At 42.2% G+C, this 21455-nt stretch overlaps 1 protein-coding gene across 2 annotated transcripts in view; it reads right to left on the reverse strand.

Annotated features, from left to right (window-relative positions):
• The window catches only part of FGF13 (fibroblast growth factor 13), a 114691-nt gene that overhangs the window by 36597 nt on the left and 56639 nt on the right, over positions 1-21455 (reverse strand). Inside the window, exons 1-3 of one of the 2 annotated variants that reach the window (XM_009997159.1) lie at positions 21251-21449; positions 19192-19302; positions 13390-13493 (exon numbers count right to left, since the gene is read on the reverse strand). In XM_009997159.1, the coding sequence (XP_009995461.1) occupies positions 13390-13493; positions 19192-19302; positions 21251-21437 (402 nt within the window). In that variant the 5' untranslated portion in view covers positions 21438-21449. Of the gene's footprint in view, positions 1-13389; positions 13494-19191; positions 19303-21250; positions 21450-21455 lie in introns of those variants that run through there. The other variant, XM_009997160.1, reaches the window with a different exon arrangement.

Genomic DNA, 21455 nt, shown 5'->3' on the forward strand with positions numbered 1-21455 from the left:
TCCTGCTCCTGCAGAAAGGGTTGAGGAAGGGCTGAATGAGTCAGTAAAAACAGATAAATCATGAATTGAAATTAACTTCATGCTATGAAGTTAAAACACAGAGCTAGCTTTGTAGCGTTTTCTATTTGAAAAATTAAAAGAAAAAAATATCAATTGAGCTGTCATAAATCCAGGTTGAGCCTGAGTCAGAAGTTTTACATTTGGATAGACCAGGAGTAGGAGAAAAGCCCTGAGTTCTGGCACATCTCAATTTCTGTTGTTTGTTGGAAGCTTCCCTGCCTCCCACTCCAAATCTCTGATTTTTTTTTTGCAGATTCCACTATCTACCTGCACACAGCACCACAACCCTGCTTAAAGGTTTGGGTGTTGTCCATCTCTGTGCTCTATATATGCATTTATATCTGTATCTTCTGTATAACATGTGTGTTCCTTATCATTATATTAAGAAACTAAATGGTTGTAGCATCAGGTTGGCAGTGATGCAAAATATTTCAGAAGACATTTTTCAAGGAAATAAATTTTTTTTAGGCTTTCAAGACCTTAAAGATACAAGAGAATTGAAATGTTCTGAATCTTTGTGAACCCCACTTTTCAGGAAGAAGGAAGGAAAATATATTTATCCATTTTTTAAGTGATCAACATAGACTCACAAAACTCTACTTACACGAGTGATCTGAGCTATTTACATATCCCTGGTGTTTACTGGTGTCCTACAGAAATGGAGACTTCTAGCTCCAGACTGAAGTGCCTTGTTCTCCGTTTAAGAACCACATGACATGTAAAACTTCACAAAAGTCTCTATCAACACAGCTTTAAAAATACCAAAACAGCAGTCAAAGGACCAAACTCTTCTCTTCATAATGTGAGTGACCTTGCAGCAGCTGACACAGTGATGTGGGTGTGTGGAAGGTACAACCTCAGTGGGTGCAAGGCACAGGAAACTTTCAATTCTAGGTTACTCAGCATTTCTTTTGGAAAGACTGGAGATATTCAGATGTTAAGTGTTTAAAAGACATGTGGATGTGGTGCTTAGGAATATAGTTTAGCATAAGACTTGGCAGAGTTGGGTAAATGGTTGGACTTAATGATCTTAAAGGTCGTTTTGATTTGGTCTTACTGTAGCAAACAGTCTCTAGAGAGATCAGTCTAATGACAGCTTAATTTTACCAACATTTCTTGACTCAGCAAAAAAAAAAGTACAGATTGGATAATTTCTATATAAAAAAGTAAAGGCCATAACTATCACAATTACCCACATTAACTCCAATTGTTTCATAAGAGAAGCAACTGCTGTTTAGAAGACAGAGCCAGAGGGAAACAAAACAGCTCAACAACAGAAAGCCTGGTATTAAATTAGAGGGAAAAAAATCACTTGTCTTCTTTTCCTGTCGTTCCTGTGATAATTAAATGAAGGGCTGCAAGTGCAGAGGGGCTTTGCTGTTGGGTAACAAATTAAGCTGCATCAGATGCTTCACAGCCAAACCAGGGTGACTGTGCTCACTTTCTCTAGTTAACAGCACAAGAAGAGGTTGGTTTCTGTAATATAGATATTCTCAAGCCACTTGCAGATCAAGACTGCCCCTTCCTCAGCTGGAATTTCAAGGTCTTCAGGGATTCAGCATGAGGAAATTACTGTATGGGCTCTAGACCCAGCACTGCCTGGGATCTGCCAGGCAAGTGGGGCAGAAACCTGTTTTCAGTGCCATCAAATCAATGTTGTTCAGGAAGATATATCCTCAGTGCAATGGCAACTGGCTGGTGAGCCAGGAATACTCTCTTCTGCCACAGCTGCTGGACATAATTTTGTGAAGAAAAATATTATTTATAGTTTAGTTGTAGCAGCTACAAGTTATTTATAAGGAATGTTTGCTATTCTGGTATTGTTCCTACAAGCATTATTTAAGGAAATAAAAACTTTAGTGCAACACTTGGAGAGTACAGGTGTTTTTCTGGCATCTCATTGATTAGAAATGCAAATTTGGGAAACAATTAACTAATGTGGTAGAAATCAACAATTTGCATAGAGCTCTTTCAGGGCTTTTCTATCACAGCTGCAACAGTTTCCCCAAGAAAAAGCCTAAGGAAGTCTGTGCTGAGCTCCATTGCCCCGGAACAAGCTCCCAGCCTATCTGTCCACAATACACTAAGCCTTTGTTTCACAGAGAGGCAGATAAAGCATAAATTAAAGTCAATACTTTAAAGAATAGGTGAATGATGTTTGCTCCAGTTTCATGGCACCCAATAGTGGTAACACAAACTCAGCCATCCTTGCTCATCTGTGACACCAGAGATACACTCCCTTTCTAGGGCTCAAGTCATGCTCATGACACCACAGCAATCCTCTGGGCATCCAGGACTGAAGTCTACTGTATCCCTATTCCTGGTGAGCATTCCAGGCCTTTTGGTCATTAAGCTTCACTGGCCTCCTTAATGCTCAGTTACTTTTTTTAATCACACAGAAAATCCACATTGCAAATCAAGGACTGTCTTGTCCAGATCCTGAAAATCATATCCAGATAAACTAATCTTTCCTCTGGCAGGCAGGCAATAAAATGGGTTGCTTGGGTAAGGATTACTAACTTGAGAAAGGGTTTGCAACATCAAGCCCATTAAACTCCTAGTTCATCAGGTGAAGGGACCAGATCTGCACTTCAAACTGTGTCTATCCCACTTATTAGAATTTCTTTGGCTTTTTGTTCTGTTTCAGATCATCCACTTATTTACTCTGAGCTTATTGTACCTTCTGTCAGTGTCAATACGGCTCAGCTGGCAGCAGATGCTTCTCTAGATCTGAGCACAGTGGTGTGAAATAACGAGAATTGAATGAGAATTGATGTGCACTTTTGCCTAAAACCTGAACTGAAACCTTCGTATTTATGAAACTCTGCTTCTAAATTCTGTACCAGCTCCACAAGATATCCTCATTTAAAAAATACATTAGGTCTTTCAGTTTAGTTGGGAGCCATGAATGCTGGAAGGATGAGTACCAGCCCACTCTTTTCAGTTTGCTAGACCCTTTTAGTTAACACATTAGGTTCTGGAGCTGTAGTCTGAGGAAATAGGCCCTCACACGTCCTTCCAGATTTGCCCACTCCCAGTCAGCTCAAGTTCAAGGTCCCACCAACACTCTGGTTCCAGATGAACACTGCTATCTTGTAGTAGGATTTTTTAACATCTGAAAATACTCTGGAGATGAGGATGGAGGATCTAAAATGACTCCCTCATTAATGTGCATTCAAAGTCATCAGACTGAGGAAAGTGAAGAATGGTTTATAAAGCAGACAGCCTCTTGTGCTGTGCTTCTGAAATTAGCTCTCTGGTTTTCAGATACCTCCTGAGACCTTAAATAAACAGAACTGTACTTCACCAATTAACATGCCTGTTTTGCTTAGCTCCCCAGTGGGTTTAATCTTAGAAGAACTGTGCTACTCAATATTCTGTGCTGTTTGGGTAAAATTACAAAAATGAAAAACAATGTGACAGTACCTGGAGCATCCACAGAATGTAAAATATGAAAGGTCTTATCTGTTCAATTGTTTAAATCATTCAATCTGCTGGTAAAAGCTATTATATTGGCATTATATCCAAAGACTCCCTAATCCATTCTAAATTTTGGATTCCTTGGTTAATCCTCGATTTCCTAATGCAAGCAGTTCAGCATGGAAATACAAGTTTCCTCATACAACTTTTATTCAATGGACTTGTTTTCTTTCCCAGACCATTTTAACTTTTCCATCCAGGAATTCAGCAGGCCTACCTTCAAGAATTAGATTGACTATGGAAAAGCTAGTTTCTGAAACCAAGGCTATAAGGATATACTCAAATTTGACAACTTTTTTGCTTCCTTTGTCACTGCCTAGCCTCTGCTGCCACACACTGTGTGTAACCTGCTTGCTAGGACTCATACAGGAGTCTCTGATTTCAGCACTGAGAAGTCACACCAAGAGTATGACATTCAGTCTCTCTGTGACTGAAGTAACAAGAGTTTCCTTTGGAAATCTCCTTCCATTGGGCTGCAGTTTCCCAAAGTGACCATAAAACTCAAAATCTAGGGGTTTATGACTCCTTTTTCTTGCTCCCCTGACTCCCCATCAGTTTTGCTAAGCAGACTTTTCAAAAGACACCTTTTGACTGACAACACTACAAATGCAATTTGAACTTTCACAGTCAAGCTGGATTCTCAGCTTCAGCACCTCATCACTTGCAATAAAAGTTCTGCCAGGAAAAGGATGCTTTCAGTGGGCTTGTAAGGAAGCAAATGGGCAGAAAGCAGTAAACATTTCTGTTGAGGCTGCCAAGTAGGAACAGAACTGAATTAATTTCCCTTTAGCACTGCTGCAACTGCAGGGCCACCTGAAGATAAAAAAGACAAAAATGTGTTTAATAAGGTCACTCCAAATACCCCCACATAACAGATTTGTTGATGATGCCAGCCTGGATTAATGGGTAGTCATTCTGGGGAACTGAACTGCCCTTTACTTATTTTAACACAGAAGCAGACAAAATTTTTTTGTCCTGGCACTGCTGCACCAGCTGAAGCTCTGGGACCTGCCCTGCAGCAACAGGCACATGTAAGAACTGGAGCAGGAACAGGCACACTCCTCCTCCTCAGTCAGCTTCTCCTGCCCTTCCTCACCCACAGTCCCACACTCTTAACTGCTTAATACTCTGCATGTCCTTAACCAACGTTAACTAACACTTTTGAGAGTTTCTCAACATAGCACCAACAGCCACCTGAAAACTAACCCTTAAAGAAAACATGAAGAGGCAGCAACAGGGCTGACCAGCAAAGACACATCTTTCTCAACCCACTGACTTGTGGTTGGCTAACTGCAGGTGCCTTTGGGAGTATAAAAAGAGAAGGGAATTTTATCCCAGTATTTTCTCAGCACACTTCCTCACCCTCTGGTGAGCTGATTGAGGACGTTTCTAAGACAAACATGGCATAATTGTATTTTGCAGCATTTTTCTTTCAAGGGTTTGCCTTACTGATATTCAAGCCTGCAAAAATTAGTTCCCCCGCAGAACAACATGCTGAGTGGAAAACACTTCCTGCAGATTTAATAAATATGATGAATCCTTGTGTTTCAGTGTCATCCAGGGTTAAGTTTCTACTCTGGTTCTGAATTTGTTTTCCAGTTCCAACCAACCTCAGTTGGTTCGGGAAGCCCTTGGAGGTTGTCTTTGGTTGCTCCAGCATCCTTGTTTAGATGCTCCTCTCCACACGGGCCTTCCCAGCCAGCAGCAGGGTGAGCCATCTCGTTGGCAGGTTACAGAGGGAGTGTAACCAGGCAGAAGTGCTGCTGAGTCACTGTGACAAGAGCAGCTCATTAGCTCAACCCGCAGCATGAGAGGGAGGGGAAGCCCTTCTGGGCAGAAGAAGGGAAGGCAGGTAGCTTTCTAGAAGGAAAGGTAAGTGCAGGAAAGAAGCTGAGGTTTCATGACAGTATTTTCTCCTAATTAAGCCACATTCTAAAAAAAAAACCACCAAAAAACAAGTTTGGAAAGTTATCTTGCTTCTGATCTTGACAATATTTCATACATCTCAGGGGGGAAAAAAAAAGCAACAACTCAAAAATCCACAAAAATACTAATGTACATGTTTTCCCAGCAAACTGCCTTACAGGGAGCAAGCACACGTATCACCCAACAGCCACCTGCACTGTGCAGCACTCACATTTAGGAGATAAGAGTAGCACGTTTCTCACTGGCTCTGCTTAATCAGAGCCACATCATCCCCTGCTCAGTGATCTGAACGTGCGATCCCACCTGAACCTGCCGAGAACCTGGCAACGCTCTTCTCGCTCTTTGTAACTCAGCTGTCTGCTTAAGTCCTTATCTGCTTACAACTCCAGCTTGCCAAACACACTTTGCAACATGATGGTGAAGAGCTATGAGTAGCCTGGAAGTCCTGGAACTCAGTATTGCTTGTTTGTTGGCATAGGGAATGAAACACGATGATGGAAGTAAGTGATGTGCGTGATCCAGATGCCAAAGTGTCAAACTTGGGACCAGCTCCACATTTCACTCAGTTTGTGACACTGTGACCCCAGAGAGCAGCACAATGGACTGAAACGCTAGGTTTTCTGAGCTACCATGGCACATCAGCCACATTTCCATGGTTGCTGAGTCCCAAACTTCTCTGAGCAACAACTGGTCTGATCTTCTAAAGACCTCCTGTCTTTTCACCGAAGGACTTTGGCATTGACTAGCAAATGACTAACAAAGCGAGTGGATGCACTTCTAGTCTTTTCTCTGCTTCACATGTATATTATTTATGTCACAGGACATTGAAACTTTCTGCACAAACAGCAATTTCACTGCTGATTTTTAACAGCCACTCTATTAGGAAAGCATCACGCAGGTGTCTAAGCACAGGTCTGTCAGGAGCTGTGCAGTGCACAACCCTGAAGCATCACTTTCCCATGCTTGGGCTCCTCTTACAAAGCCTCATCTCAGAAGGTGCTGAATATCCTCAGCTTCCAGCACCTGCAGTGAGGGATGGATGCACAGTGGCACATCTGTGTGTTGAAGATGCCTGTTGGATGACTTGTTAAAATAAAGAAGTGTTGCTTCAAGACTTTCAGCCTGCTGAGTTTCATAATAATTCTCCTATGTGAGGGTGATGTCCTCCTCACTTCTCTGCTAGACACAGCAGGCAGCCTATCTCCCAATATCTGGAATCACACTGATTCCAGCGGAGAAAGGCACCTGAACAGGACAGCACCCATCTCTCCACCCCACTGCTCAGCAGCAGAACATACCATTAAGACAGACCAGCACATATGTCATTGAGGAAGACCTGCTGCAGGAAAATGTTCTGCTTCCCCAGGGATTCAACCCCCAGGAGCATCCCACATCCCAGAGTGGGGCCAGACAGCCCCAGAAAGCTCAGTGACAGGCTACTGCTCCCTTCAGCAAACAGGAGACAGGTCTGTGAGCAGCAGGCTCTGCAGCTACACTACTAGCTCACAACTAACCCCTAAAGCCCATGTTCAGATCCCCTGGTAATGGGCTGAGCCTGTGAGCCTGAGGCAGGGAGTGCTCATCTGGGCAGTGTTATCAGGAGCCTGTGATGCTGCATGGACACCCACCAGGCTTCTCCTGTGCCCGACCCCAGGCAGCAGCCACCTCTGCACAGCAACACTGCTGTGACACCAAACACAAACACAACTGTTTGCATCTGCTGGGCTTGGCTGCCAGCATCACTTAGAGCAGTGTCCATGGCTGAAGGTGTCAGGAAACATTTAGCAGTTCAGGCTGGTCCTGCAATGCCTGGAAACCTCAGAGCATGTTTCTGCCCCAGTGCTGCTCCCACACCTCGCCTGCCCCCCCTCCTGCCCCCGTTGCTGGGGGGCAGCAGGAGCAGGCAGGGCTGCTGGCAGGACAGCAGCCCTCCCTGCTGTGAGCAGGTTGCACTGCCATCCCGCACACAGCAGGGTGTTGCCATGAAAAGAAAAATGTGCTGCAGCTGTATCTAAGACCCTATCACTGAAGCAAATAAACTGTGTTAAGGTGTAGTCTGCACTTGAGCATTCATAGTAAAAAAAATTATTTATACTGACATGCAAATTTAACTAGATGAAGCTTTTGATTATTTCCCCTATCTCTTGGTTTGTGCTATTTCCCTGAGGTGGAAAAATGCTCTTTGCCAGTAATTCATTATGAATGCCCCAGCCATTCCCATTAGCTACAGCAGGTCTCTACTGCACAGCTCAGTATTAAAATATGCACAAACTTCTCTTCTCTCGAACTCACCAAAACCAATTCTTGAATCACTCTGAGAATTTAATCACATTTCACTTCTCCTGGCTATAATCAACGTGCACACTTTGTTCAATATTTACTTTCTGTGCAAATACCAAACTTATATACGGCAATTATTTCATATACAGAGGACAATATTAGCTGAATGCTCTCTTAGGGTGAACTATATATAAAATTCTGCATAGAGTATATCAGAGGGCTTCTTAAACCCCTGCTAACTCTGTACAAGATAAGAAATGGCAAAATTAAGCCATATCCAGCAGCTCTATTAACTCAAACATATTAGACATCCTAGAACAGTTAACAAAGGAAGCACAAACAACTCTGCCATGCAATGTAATTCCCAATACCCCTCCTGCAAAAGGCTGAATGCCCTGAATTTCCAATAAATGAGTTGAAATGCTGCAAGAGGGAGGGACAGACTGGGCCCTATCACACGTGGACAGGGCAACAGACGACTCTCAGACAAGGGCTCTCTATCCAACCTGGGAGAAGCTGTTAGCTGACTTCTACATGACACAACTAAATCACTCTGGTAAATCACAGGAACCCAGAACATGGCAAGATGGAAAACAAATCTTCTTTACAAACCAAGTTGCATGGCTCCTGAGACTGGCCAGTAGGATACCATTTAATTTTACTCTTTCTGACAATGTAAACAGACTAAACAAGCACACAATTCAATTGGCTAAAATATTCTATAGGAGAAATGTCTTGCAGAGACAATCATTAAATGATTTAACAAATGCTGACGTGATGGAAAATGCACAGTGAGGTGTTCTCGGGATGTGGGGTTTGGTTTTGTTTTTTTGGATTGGCTGTATTTTGGTGTGTGTTGCAGCTTATGTAGAACTTAAGCAGTACACCCAATCCTCCTCACCTACATACATGCCCTCCCTTTAGTGAACTTCACTCAGCTGCTGCTCTGGATCTCTGTGAGCCTCCTCTGCCACGTCACAATCACTTTTACGAGAAAGGAATAGCTGTAGGACTACATGTCCAGGAAACAGAGCCTTAAAATAGTTTTCACTCTTTTGTTCAAAACACCAAAACAACATAAGGAATTCACAGGGCAGGGAACCTGAAACACTCAAGTGCAGCATATAGGGTGGACAGCTGAAAGATGCAGTTGATCATAGAAAGAAAAATAAGATTAAATAAAAGACATCCTAAAATATAACTAGGAACAATTCATTATGCAGTTGCACAAGTCAGCACTGCCATAACACTAAGTCATCTGTAGCAGCAAGACACTGGTGTAAGAAGGGATGAATCAAACCCTGGGTTTTGATTTTAAATGGTTGGGCAAGCATCACACAGCAGGAAGAGCTACAGCTTCCAAGTGCTCCTGACAACGTCCCTCCAAATAAAACTGTGAAGGTTGTTCATCTTGGGAGACAGTCACACAACTCCCTTCAACTTTGTTAGGCAACTGGCTACAAATAAAACAACACTTCAAATGGGATGTCCTCCCATGACACGAGGATGTCTTCTCCAGCTGGTGTGGAAGGGAGCAGAGTGAGCAGCAGCAGCACCACAACTGCAGGGAGGACCCAGGTCACTTCCCTTCACTGATAGTCAGCACTTCTATAACAAACAGAGATAACTATATATATATATATTAACCTAATATATTTTTACTTTTTGTTTAGATTTTTTTTTCTTTGCTGAGTTGCTTCCTTGTCCCCAAGAAGCTTTTATCAATATATTAAAGATCTTTTTTGCTCCAACCAGCAGATGTTGCAAACTAGATATAAACTCTGATGGCCAACTACAGGCTTACAGCACATCAGTGATCCCCTCATGGAGCAAACTCACCTCACTCTTCAGTACAGTCATTGAATCAGAAGGTTACAGACAACTTTTGAGGTCAAATACTTGAACCTCCCTCCTGGCAGACTGAGAGGGAGGAAGAGGAAAGACCACAGCCAGAGCAAACTGGAGCCACAGGTATTCTCACCTGCCCACAGCTGTAATAGGTTGGGGCTAGGGTGTATTTTCTACATATGCAGGACACTCAGAATTGACTAAGTCCATTCTGTTGATGCACAGCCCAAACCTAAGAAATGTACCACAAGGAACAAAACACAAGAATTCCCCACAGTCACTAAAAGCAAAAGGAACTGTGATTTAATATTTCAATTTAGTGCAAGGTGCATGGAAATAGGGCCCCTAATGTGTTAGTCCTGATGTGCTTTCCTGTGCGAGTGTGGGGAAGCACTGAGCTGAGCCTCTATTTATCCTCCCCTGAGCCAGATGGCTTATTTACCTGCTTACCTGTGGGGTAATTGTGATGGACTGAATGGCCTCTATCGGGCATGGCATCTGGGAAGTGTTTCAGGCTAAAAGGCACTATCAGGTACAAGGCATGAACAGTAGCACTGGGTGAGGAACAGGCACAGCACAATTGTAAGGCAGCTTTCCAACCCTTTACCAAACGAACCTCTACTCTTTGGCACTGCACTCAAGGAAACAGTTCTGCTCAGACACAGGAACGACTGAGGTACCCGAGTCACAGTAAAGCTGCAAGCGAGTGATCATGACATACACCACAGAGTCCTCTCTGCCTGTTGCATTGCATCACCAATGCTAATTTCATTTATCTCCAGAAGTGGTGCAACTATCTATTACAGTTATCTGTACATTTAAGTACATGTCTATTTTTCCCTATATTTTTGTTTCAGGAATTTGACAATGTTTTGTGGGGTTTTTGCTTCTGATAAATCCCATGTTGTCATCTGTCTGCTCCTGACAAATCTCATCAGCAACACATCTCTGCAAGGGCTTGAAAACCCCTCAGGATGTGTAGATGGATGTCATTTACTTGAGCTGATCTGTTCCCCAGGTTCCCTGTTGGCATCCCTTGAACAGGTGAGTGTTCATCTGGCATAAATCAGCTGAGCTCTCTTGGGACTCATTTACATCAACCAAGAATCCAGCCTAAAACGTAGAGCTGATTTCTCATGTATCAGACTGTATCCCTTGCTGAAAGGATCATTATCAGAGGTAGTTAAACATGGTGCTGGAACTGCAATTCCAGCAAGCTTTTTGCATAGCAGGTGAAGTAGGGGCAGATGCTCCTCACCAGCCCATGTCCATCGACAGAGACATGAACTAGATTTTACTCACCAAGACAGTTTCTTGCAATTATTGTAAAGGACAAAACAACCAAACCACAAGGCACCAGGTGATAAACCCAAGATTATTGAGAACTTGGGTGGAAACTTTCTTTGGAAAAGTAGATCAACATTAAATGGACACCTGTCTTTGTTAAGAGCATCTAAAATATGAACTTGGGACACAACAACATGACAGAAATCTGTTTAAGACCCTGCCAAGCCTATCAGGTTCAAGAAGAATAAAATAATAAGTATAAGAAAACATAACTGCTTAATAAAGAACAAAAATGACCATTGTAACTAAGGGTTATCACCAGTTAACTCTGCAATGGCATAAACTATTCCTTTCAGATACTAAGGGATTCAATGAAGATGCTATTCATGGTAACAAATAAGACCACATGAAGACCACCCCTAACCAATGCAAGTACCAAAAATCACAACCAAAGCAAGTCTCTGAGCTCTGACTAAGATGCATAGATACCTACCAAACTAAAAGCTGGACTTCATAAAAATAAGGGGTTTATTCTGCCACTCCTCCTCATATTGAAGGATATTCTAAGTGACACTTCACTCTCTCAGTGGTCCCTTTGACTTCAGGGTTGTGGCTGACAATGAGAAGTTACCACTCTGTTGTAGGTGTACAGTGGCTGAATCTGCCCCCATCCCATTTCCTGCATCATCCAAGAACCTTTTGCACCTTTGCAAAAATACATCTAATTCTTCCAGAACACATCTTGCAATGACAGAACGGACCTGAAAACCTCGTGCACTTCCTACATGTAACGATGGAATTTTGTTTGATGGACAAACCTCTCTATTCCACCTTAGAGATGTCTCCCAAGAGACACAAGGCTTCTTGAGGCAGAATGGAGGCTGGAGAAGGCTGCAGGAGGAAATGAGTGGGCAGCCAGAAAGGAGGGCAGCTGAGGATGTTCATATAAACAAAAAAGCACAGTGCAGTCATAGAACTATAGAATCATGGAATGGTTTGGGTTGGAAGGGACCTTAAATACCATCTAGTTCCAACCCCCTTGCATGGGGAGAGACACCTCCCACTAGATCAGGTTCCTACAAACTACATCCAACCTGGCTTTGAACACTTCCAAGGATGAAGTATCCACAACATCCCTGGGCAGCCTGTTCCAGTGTCTCACCACCTTCATAGTGAATAATTTCTTCCTAATGTCTAACCTAAACCCACCCTCTTCCAGATTAAGGCCATTACCCTTTATCTTATCACTACATGACCTTAAAAAAAGTCCCTCCCCAGCTTTCCTGTAGATCCCTTTCAGGTACTAGAAGGTGCTCCAAGAACTCCCTAGAGCTTTCTCTTCTCCAGGCTGAACAACCCCAACTCTCTCAGCCTGTCTTCATAGGAGAGCCTAATTCTCAGCCAAATTCAAAGGTACATTTGCAGTGCAAAAGTAAATGCCACTGTGCAGTCACAGGACTGTGACTACATGGCATGAAGGGGGCTCTGCATGATCTGGCTGCAGCCCTGCAAACAGATCTGTGGATTAACCACACTAAGCAAACAGCCAGAGCAAAAAGAAGAATGGAGTTCAATGCCATTCACTGAAATTTCACTTTGTCCCAAAGCACAGCCTGTTTTAATTTGCTTTTGCTCTGGCAGATACAGGAGGAAAAATATGCAAAGCTGCCCTACGTCCCAGCTGTCAGGATGGCAAAAGAAATGAGAGATTTGAATAAGTTTACTTAATTGTTATCAGTATTACAGGCACCTTAAGGGACTCAGTCATAGAAGAGAATAATTTATAGTAGATAATAAATTACATTTTCCTCTACTTTTCTCCTTGAGAAAAATCTATTAAGACTTAATAATTAAAACTCCTGAAAAAAGTTCAGCTAAATGTTTTTAATTGAAAAATGGTCTATTTTGTAAAAATGTCCATTTTCTTTTTTTTTCTAATTAAAAAAGACACTGCTCTCTTGAGAAATGCCACTGAAAATTATTAACTGACATTCCTCATCAAACCTGCTAATAAAACATTTCTTTACTCACTCAGCAACTTGAACCTGTAAGATTTTGACACTTAATTCCATTTCTATTTGAAAATCCTGGCCAAACAAAAAGACCTTACTTTCTGTAATCCCTTTTAATAACAGTAATAGAGATGATACAGGAACATACAGAACATGCTCAGGCATGTGTGTGATTCACAAAGTTGTCCCTTTTCCTCTGTACCCCGCACTGATTAGCACAATCAGACCACAGTGACCAAGACAGAACTTCCTCTCTGGTTTTGACTGTTGGGTTTTTTTTATTTATTTCATACTTTGGGATCATTAGTTTGCATCAAAGGCAGTTTGACTCCGTACATCCATAAGTATCATAATGAAAACAGAGTCATAAGTTAAAACCAAACCCTGAATTCCCTATAAAATCTCACGTCTATGGGTTATAAGCAGAGTCCTTGGAACAATAAATTATTCATTTAATAACATTTCAGGCAGAACAAAATTAAAAATGTTTACTTACTGATGTATAGAGGTATCCTTCACTGTTCATTGCCAGATACAATTTTGTTTGAACACCCTGAATCGCCACCACTCGTAAACCCACAGGTATGAGGTTAAACAAAGCTAGGAGAGAAAGGAGATGCAGAGCAAAATTAATCCTTTAGAGTAATGCAGATTAGAGAGAGAATTAAGCCATAATTACCAGTAACAAACAAAAAATGCCCATTCATGCATATATTAATTTCTGTGGGTGCTGTAGAACAGTACTGCTACTTCCATAGCAGCTTCCACCAATAGCTCAGAAGTTATCTACAGAGGGAATCAATGTACCTCCCCCACTCTGAAGATCACGAACTGGAGGTATTGAGAACTAAAATTACTTACCTACCTCATGAGCAGAATCCAGGGTCTGCTAAGTAGAGTTGGACGTAATTAATTTGGTTTTTTTGCTTGATTTTTTTTTTCTGACAATAAGTGGAAAAAAAAAATCCCAAACAAAATGTTTTTCAAGACAATAAAAACTGGTTTTTGCAAATTCAGATCAAATTCAGTAAACATTTTTGACCAAAAGGAGCAAGATGAAATTCAGAAAAGTTAAAACCCTTCATTAACATCTCAAAATGTTTCCATTCAAAGGGCAATTCTTTTTGCTTTTTGAGAGGAGAATGGGTTTGAAAAAAAGAGTTAAATAACTTCAAAATGAAATGACAGCATATTCTTTACATCAAATCTGTGCTTTCAAAACTGAGCTGCCTCAAATGTTCTGCTTGCATTTATGCTTGCACACAGGCTAAGAGTGGCAGTATTTATATGCAGAGAAACATCTCTTCAAAAAATGAAGATTTCGGTTTGTAAAGTGGCAAATTTTAAAGGAAGAAAGAAAAAGCAAAGCTCTGCCATAGTTTTGATTCATAGCAAAGTTAAAATTGAACACAAGTAATAATGAGTTGAACACTGTACTCTGTGTTCAATATGTACAATTGGAGTTCAGAAAATTTTCAAGAACTGTTATCGTAGCCCAAAGCATCTCCCTCAATCTGTTTGATAAACCCAGAGATAGGATGAAATAAAGCCAAACAGGCTCTTATTTCCAATAGTTTATTACTTGGCTGGAAAACTGGTTTGCTTCAGGCTGAAGGTTGATATTTATGGTCACTGTCTGAAGCCAATTTAAAACTGAATTATTAATTTGAAATATTTTTATTTTTTCAGAGGTATAAGCTGAGAGTTATGACCCATTATAATTTCCTTTTTCAGCTTGACAACCCCCAAATGGTCACATATAATTAGAAGAAAATTTGCAGCTTGCCAGCATTAACTACAGATCCTAAATTCGGGGTGTGGGTTCATCAAGAGTGTACAAAAAAAGGAGAAGGAAAACATATGTTTGTCCTATTTTAATAAAGGCATGGCCAGAAGTTAACACTGTGCATTGGGGTGGAGGGGCTAATAGCTGGTGAGAACAGGCTCTGCTCCAGCAGGACACTGGACCTCCAGCTGTGTGTGCTGTCCTGGGATAACCTGAGCATCTCAGCCCCACAACGTGGTGAAAGAGGGTGCAGTTGGCTCAGAGGGGCCCTGCTGAGGGACCTGCCTGGCACCCTGTGGACTATGGAGGCTCTATACTCTGAGCAACTCTGAGCAGATTTCCTCCAATGGCCAAACAGAGCAGAGGAGGTGGAAACAGCCAGAATTAACAAATAAATGCAGGAGATAAGAAAACTGTATGTGTGTTTTTCTTTCCCTCTCATACACACAAGTGTGGGTGCAGACACAAAGACACAGGCAGCCCCTCTGCACGCTCACCTGCAAGCACAGAGCAACAGAAATGGCTTTCTCCTCTAAAACAAACTGGTCTAGTTCTGTGTGCTTTTGGCAAACAAAACTTAGATTTTCAGTAAGGGAAATGCTTATGGAAATGGATTTTCTCCTTCATTCTATCAAATGCTTGAATTTATTTGTGGGAGACAATATTCCCTGCCTGACTCAGTAAATATTCCCTTGGAGAGCCCTCTAAGCAGTATCTGATCTCCATGTAGGCAAGAGCAGAATTTAAAGCTCAGTATCCAGGCAGAACCTGGAGGTATCTTTTGAAAGGCACTTTCTTAATGACAAATGTATGAGTGGGACAAGCGTTTGGGTATTTCCAGCACAAGGCTATGAGGGTGGGCTCCACTGTAAATAGTGCTACCAACCCGTCAGTAGATCAGCTGAGGACGGGGCAGAACCTGAGACAGTCAAGAAGATACAGCTCACAGCCACAAGCCACAGAGATAGGTTTTAGTGAGCAACTCCTGGCTCTGCTAGGCTTGGCAAAGACACAAAGCTGAGTGACTTCTGCCAGGGGAGGGCTGGAGCACCCACTGCCATGGGTGCTCAGCAGCTTGCCTCAGCAGCTGAACAAGTTTTCCTGCCATAAACACACATGCTCTATTTTGGAGCAAGATGAGGGCTGAGCACACTCAGAAACTGGTTTAGACACCCGTGAGTTTAGCAGCTGCTGTAGCACAAACCATGGGAAGTTGCAAAAGGGCTGTGGGGGAGGAACACTGGCTCTGCCTCTGCCGAGGGGGAGAGAGACCAGCTGTTGGGGGGGTACCCAGTTCATCTGTCCTACACCAGCACAGCCAGACACAGAGTCAAACTGCCCGAGCTGCCATCTCCAAGGCAAGGGAATGCTGGTAATAGACCAAAAAGGGGACTGTCTCCTTTAGCAGCAGCTGTTGCTCCCACCATCCTTGCACAGCAGCAAGAAAAAGTTTGGCTTCTGTAACAGAGAGTGGCCTGTGACCAGCAAATGCTGACAGGGCCAACAGAGCCCCCTCCTCTGCAACCCCCAGTGCCATGGACAATGGGTTTGAGAGGCTATCATATTTTTAGAGGCTGTCTCTCATGGGCAGATATGGCAGAAAGGGTGAAAAAACAGATGCAGGAAAATAAATTGTTTGCTACTGCAATCAGTTTGTGTTAGCATAAGATAATGCAAAGTGATTTGCATCCTGCTATTACATTTGTGCTGTCTAAAATAAGGACATAATATCCATTGTAATGAAAAACTGGGCAATACCTAAGGGAGAGATGATCTTTGCTGTGGCCCTTGTGCAATACACGTTGACAGAGAATTAGAGCTGCAAAGTAAGAGGCAGAAGGCAACAGCTGGATTTATGAATGTGTACATTGCTGTGAGGTCTGTGCCATCCTTGGCTGGATCACCTGGACCTTCACACACTTTCTGCAGGACAGTGTTTCCTGTACTTCTTGATTTTATCAGTCCTTAAATCTTGTTGTCTTGCAAAAATTGAGGAATAAATTATGACTTGATTTAAAACCTTGCCCTATTTAACACACTTTAACGAGGCAAGATCTGTTTTGCAGCCAGGAAATCCTTTCCATGAGGCACTTCCTCAAATTACATGGACTCTTGGCTAAAACAGGGGTCTGGTGAGTGCTACAGCTCCTCAGCTCCGTATTTCACTTCCACTTACAAAATCTCAGCTTTCTTTTAAACTCCCTGCAGTTATGGGGGAAACTTGTTTTACTGAACCCTGCAGGCAGCAGTGGGGCTGCAGAGCTTGAAAGGCTCCCAAGTCAGGAACCAAAGGGGATCTTGAGGCAAAACTCCCACCAAGCTCTACGTAGCAAATGATGGGGACAGTAAACTCCTGGGCTGCTGTCAGGAGCAGGGGACAACACTTAGGGGTGCAAAGGAGAGAAGAACAGACTAGAGAAGGGTTTTGCCCCATTTTGGGGGAGCTACAACTCCTGTGGCTTCTTTGTAGTCATGAATACAAGTTAACTGGGAGAAGTCTCTGCAGATATTGGAAGAAAGGATTTTAGGGACCTGATCTGCTTAACAGTCATGCTAGCAAGGCTTTGGGGAAAGTGCCTTGTGTGGATTCTGATCCACAGCATGTATCAGCCTCTCTTCCTGGCTCCATTAAAATTTTGGCATTTTAAATAAATTCAGGAGTGCAGGACATTCAGGTCTATAAAGTTACCTTAAGTAAAAGAGGAATACATACAAAAGCATGTGTTTGTTTTAATGATAAAATCCTCCTCTCTTCTGACACTGCAGCCCAGCTGCAACCATTTCTGGGATAATTCCATTATATTTAGGTATTCAGCACTTTGATACAAATTAATCTGTTTCTAAGATATATTAGTTTTCTCTGCTCCTTCAAATTTACCATAATGTGATAGATTACAAAGCAAATAATAAAAACTTCTTATTGCTGGATACTAGTCTTTCAATGTCAAAAAGACAGATTCCAATACATTTTCTCATTTTTAAAATCTCAGAATCCCTATTAGAGGAATTGCAAAGTATTCCAACAAAATTATCACTTAAAAAAAAAAGATGGAATTTCAGATGTTTGCTCTGGTATCTTCAAAGTTCATAATAATATCATGCTTTGATGTAAAAAGTAAGGTTTGGCTGTTTATAATTTTTAAGGATATTTTACAGAATTACCCTGAAATCCTTGATTATCTGTATTGATTTTTAAAATAATAAACACCAGATCAGTCACTTGAAAGAAGAGCCATGTTTAAGGTCCATAAGGATTATTCTTAAGAGTAGATTTTGTGGCTGCACAGGGGATAACTCAATGAAGGCAGCAGCCCCTCAGCACTGCACTGATCTGGTGTTGTGCTGCCTTTTCCATGCGTGAGCACAGGACCAGGGGCCAGACCTCAGGTGTCCCTGCAGGTCCTGAACTTCTGCTCTGCCTTGGAGCCACCACCATCAGTGGCTGCAGAGGAGACCTCCTCCAGCAGCCTAACTGGTTCTGTCACACCAGTTGGAAGTTAATACAGGGATACAAAAAGAATTCAAGAGGGTGCAAGAAACGTGGAAGCAAGTGATCAGACAAATTAGATGGGATACTTTATGTTGCACCTAGTGCTTACTCTGCCATATTCAAGTGCCCTGTAAAATGAAACAATGTTTCACCTGCAAGTGATTTTCACATGAAAAGGGTGGTACTTAAATCAGTGGTTTTTCATAATTAGGAAGGTCTGCCTGTTCATTTTCTGGTTTGTTGTCTAAGTGGCCTGAAGTACTTTCTCAAACTCCTTGCTCCTCCTAACTCCCTTCAGAATAGAAATGTAGTTTAAGCTAAACAGTAGGACTGTGTGAAACACTTACATATTTTAATTACACACACCAAATCTACACTGTAGCCATATTTTCCTCTTTTCTATTTAATCTCAAAGCTGTAAAAAACAAAACAAAACAAACAACAACAAACCACAACACAAAAACAACAAACCAGAAACATTCAAAGCTTTTATCACAGAAATGCCAGGGGAAAACTGGTCAAAAGCTGAAGGTGTATTTAAGTTTAGAAGGGGTAAATAATAATAATAATAGAAAAATGTGAACATTTAAATGCTGATGACCTCTCATTGCGGGAAATAACACAGCTCTGTCTGAGTGAGCCCCTGTTTAAGAGTGGAGATAGTGTCATTCTATTTCAGGCACTCTGAGTAGGCGAGCAAATATTCCATGTTGGAAAAAAAATAAAATTCTAATAAAATCCAAAGGACAGAAATGAATTTCTCAAGATTACCATGGAGATAACATTTGCTTTGTTTGTCATATGTGTCATCATTACCTCTTCTAGTTCATTATTTCTATAAGTGATTTTTATTCGCATTTCTCTCAGACCCAGTAAGTCTGACAAGAGTTCTGTGCTGTGAGCAGTGTTAATGCCACTTCCACTCAGTCAGTCACCCCAGGACAACAATTTTGAAAGGACCTATATGGGAAGAACGAGACACCACATTTCACAAACACACCATTTATTCTCATGTCACTTACTATAACTACTGTCCTCCTCTTTTGTTCCATCAATTGTTCCATCTGCTTGCAACTGTAAGTGGTATCCTTGCCTGCTGTATAGCTTTGTTACTATACCTTTAAGCTGAGGCTCTGTAAAAAAACAATAGTGAGATTAATGTGGGAAATCCTGATGTGCCATTCCAAGTGAGCAGGATGTTAAAAACAAATCTCCTGGTTTCTTCCCAAGGCTGAGATATAAAAAAGATCCAAAACATCAGCATGGCAACCAGCTTTGCAACACTTCTCATTTAGGCTGAGATCAACTCTATGTCTCTGATATCAATTATCAAAATGATTAAATACCAATCTCGATGATAATGTCAGTAACACAGTAAAATTTGCTTCCAGTGAATATAAATTCCAACAGTGTCCTGCTTGGCCTCAGGAGCTCAGCCCTATCTCATTTAAGATTAGAAATGAGCTGGCAAAGACCGCATTCTGCCTTTTAAAAAGGTGTGAGTTCTTAAATGGAGAGGAAAAAGAGGACTACTACGATAGTGTTAATAAGAGCCATGGTGACAGTAAAGAGCCTAAATATATAGCAGCAAACGTTTAGCACAGGAACTGCTGCAGCTCTAATAAACAAACCCCCATTCCTCCCTGCTCCAAGGAGCACAGAGCACCCAAAGTGATAACATATGGAAAATGGAGGGCGGAACCCTGAAATCCAGCAATGTGTGGAGCTGCAAAATAAATATTACCATATGGGTTGAGGTAATTACCTCATCAGCTAGAAGAAGAAAGATCAAAACAATGTATAGCCTGAATTGAATATTTTTTTTTTTTTATAACCAGCCTCAGATTCACAGTTAGAAAGCGAGAGATCTCAGACTGTTTCAGATCATTCAAGACCAAAAACTAAACAGCAACAAGGTCTGCTGTCAAGTCTGTCACTTAAGATATCTCGGTAATGCACCAGGAGTAATTGCAAAAAAGATCTACTTCCACTGAATCCCAATGACATCTGCATTGTAGTCATTGCACACAATTAGGCTTGTCAGGAGGTGATGTATCTCCACACCTCACTCCTAAACAACTTACTTAATTCAGAGATAAACACACTGTGAAGATACAGTGTGTCATTTCCAGCAGTCAGTGTTTGGGTAAGATTCTTTGTGTTTGTAACCAAAGACATGGGGAAGGTCTGCTCCTGTACTTCATTTTAGTAGGAGTTGAAGGCAAAATCTTACGGTATAGCAGTTCCCATCAGCAGCCTTTAATAAGGGTACTGACAGATGCACAGGTCTTATCTACCAACTTCTCTCACAGTAAAGTAATCCAACCCTGACTTTGGTTTTTAACCATAATACATCCCAAAGCTGTTTGCAAATTGCGAGCGAGGCACCTCTTCTGTGGCTGCTGAGAAAGGCAGGCAGGTTAAGTGGCTGTCGGCACAGCAAAGCGATAGCAACATTACCAAAGGGTTTTGCTCCCCCCACGTACAAAAAACCCACTCAGATCAGGGACTGAGTCTTCATGCCTCATCTTTTGCACCTCTGACACAGAGAACATCTTGTCTGCAGGGCAGCTGCATGTTCCTAGAAAGGAATCAGGTGCTGAAGCGAAACTCTAGAAGGGGCCAGTGAAAGCAAAAAGCCTGGTCTGCCATCAGCACACAAAGCACAGACATTCTGTGAAGCAGCAAGACAAGAAGCGGGTCTCTAGACTCCTAAGTTATTTAACATACAACTGCAGGAGGTGTATGCCTGGGAACTTCCCCTGCAAACCTCTCCTCCACAAATAAATCACGTGTGTTAGTATGTGTGTAACAGAGAGACTAACAACTGAATTACCAGTACACAGGTGCACACAGGTGTGCAAGAGAGGCAGAAAGCAATGGGGCATTACCCAAATAAACCAGATGAACATGAGTTGGGAAGGGGTACCATGTCAGATCATACGAGCCAGGAAAGGCAATACCTGCACATTCATTTTACCAACCTTGAGGCACTGGTCTCCCTTTCCCCACACCTGATGCACATCCTAGTTTCCATTAAATTAAACCAACCAACCCCCCAAAGACATAACCCTTGCCAACCTGGTCGCCTTCTTCGCCTTTTCTTGGAGCCAAAGAGTTTGACCCTGGAAAACACATTCAACTTGTTCTTGTCGCAGCTTCCCTTGCTCTTGCTGGGGCTGTTGACACACTTACAGGCATTGGACTTCTCCCGCTCCCTGGCTTGTCTCTTCTGGCGGATCAGGGAGCTGGCGATGGCTGCGGCCATGGCCGCCACGGCCCCGGC

This window comes from Chaetura pelagica, unplaced genomic scaffold (assembly GCF_000747805.2).
Source record: "Chaetura pelagica isolate M959 unplaced genomic scaffold, ChaPel_1.0 scaffold344, whole genome shotgun sequence".
Taxonomy (NCBI): Eukaryota; Metazoa; Chordata; class Aves; order Apodiformes; family Apodidae; genus Chaetura; species Chaetura pelagica.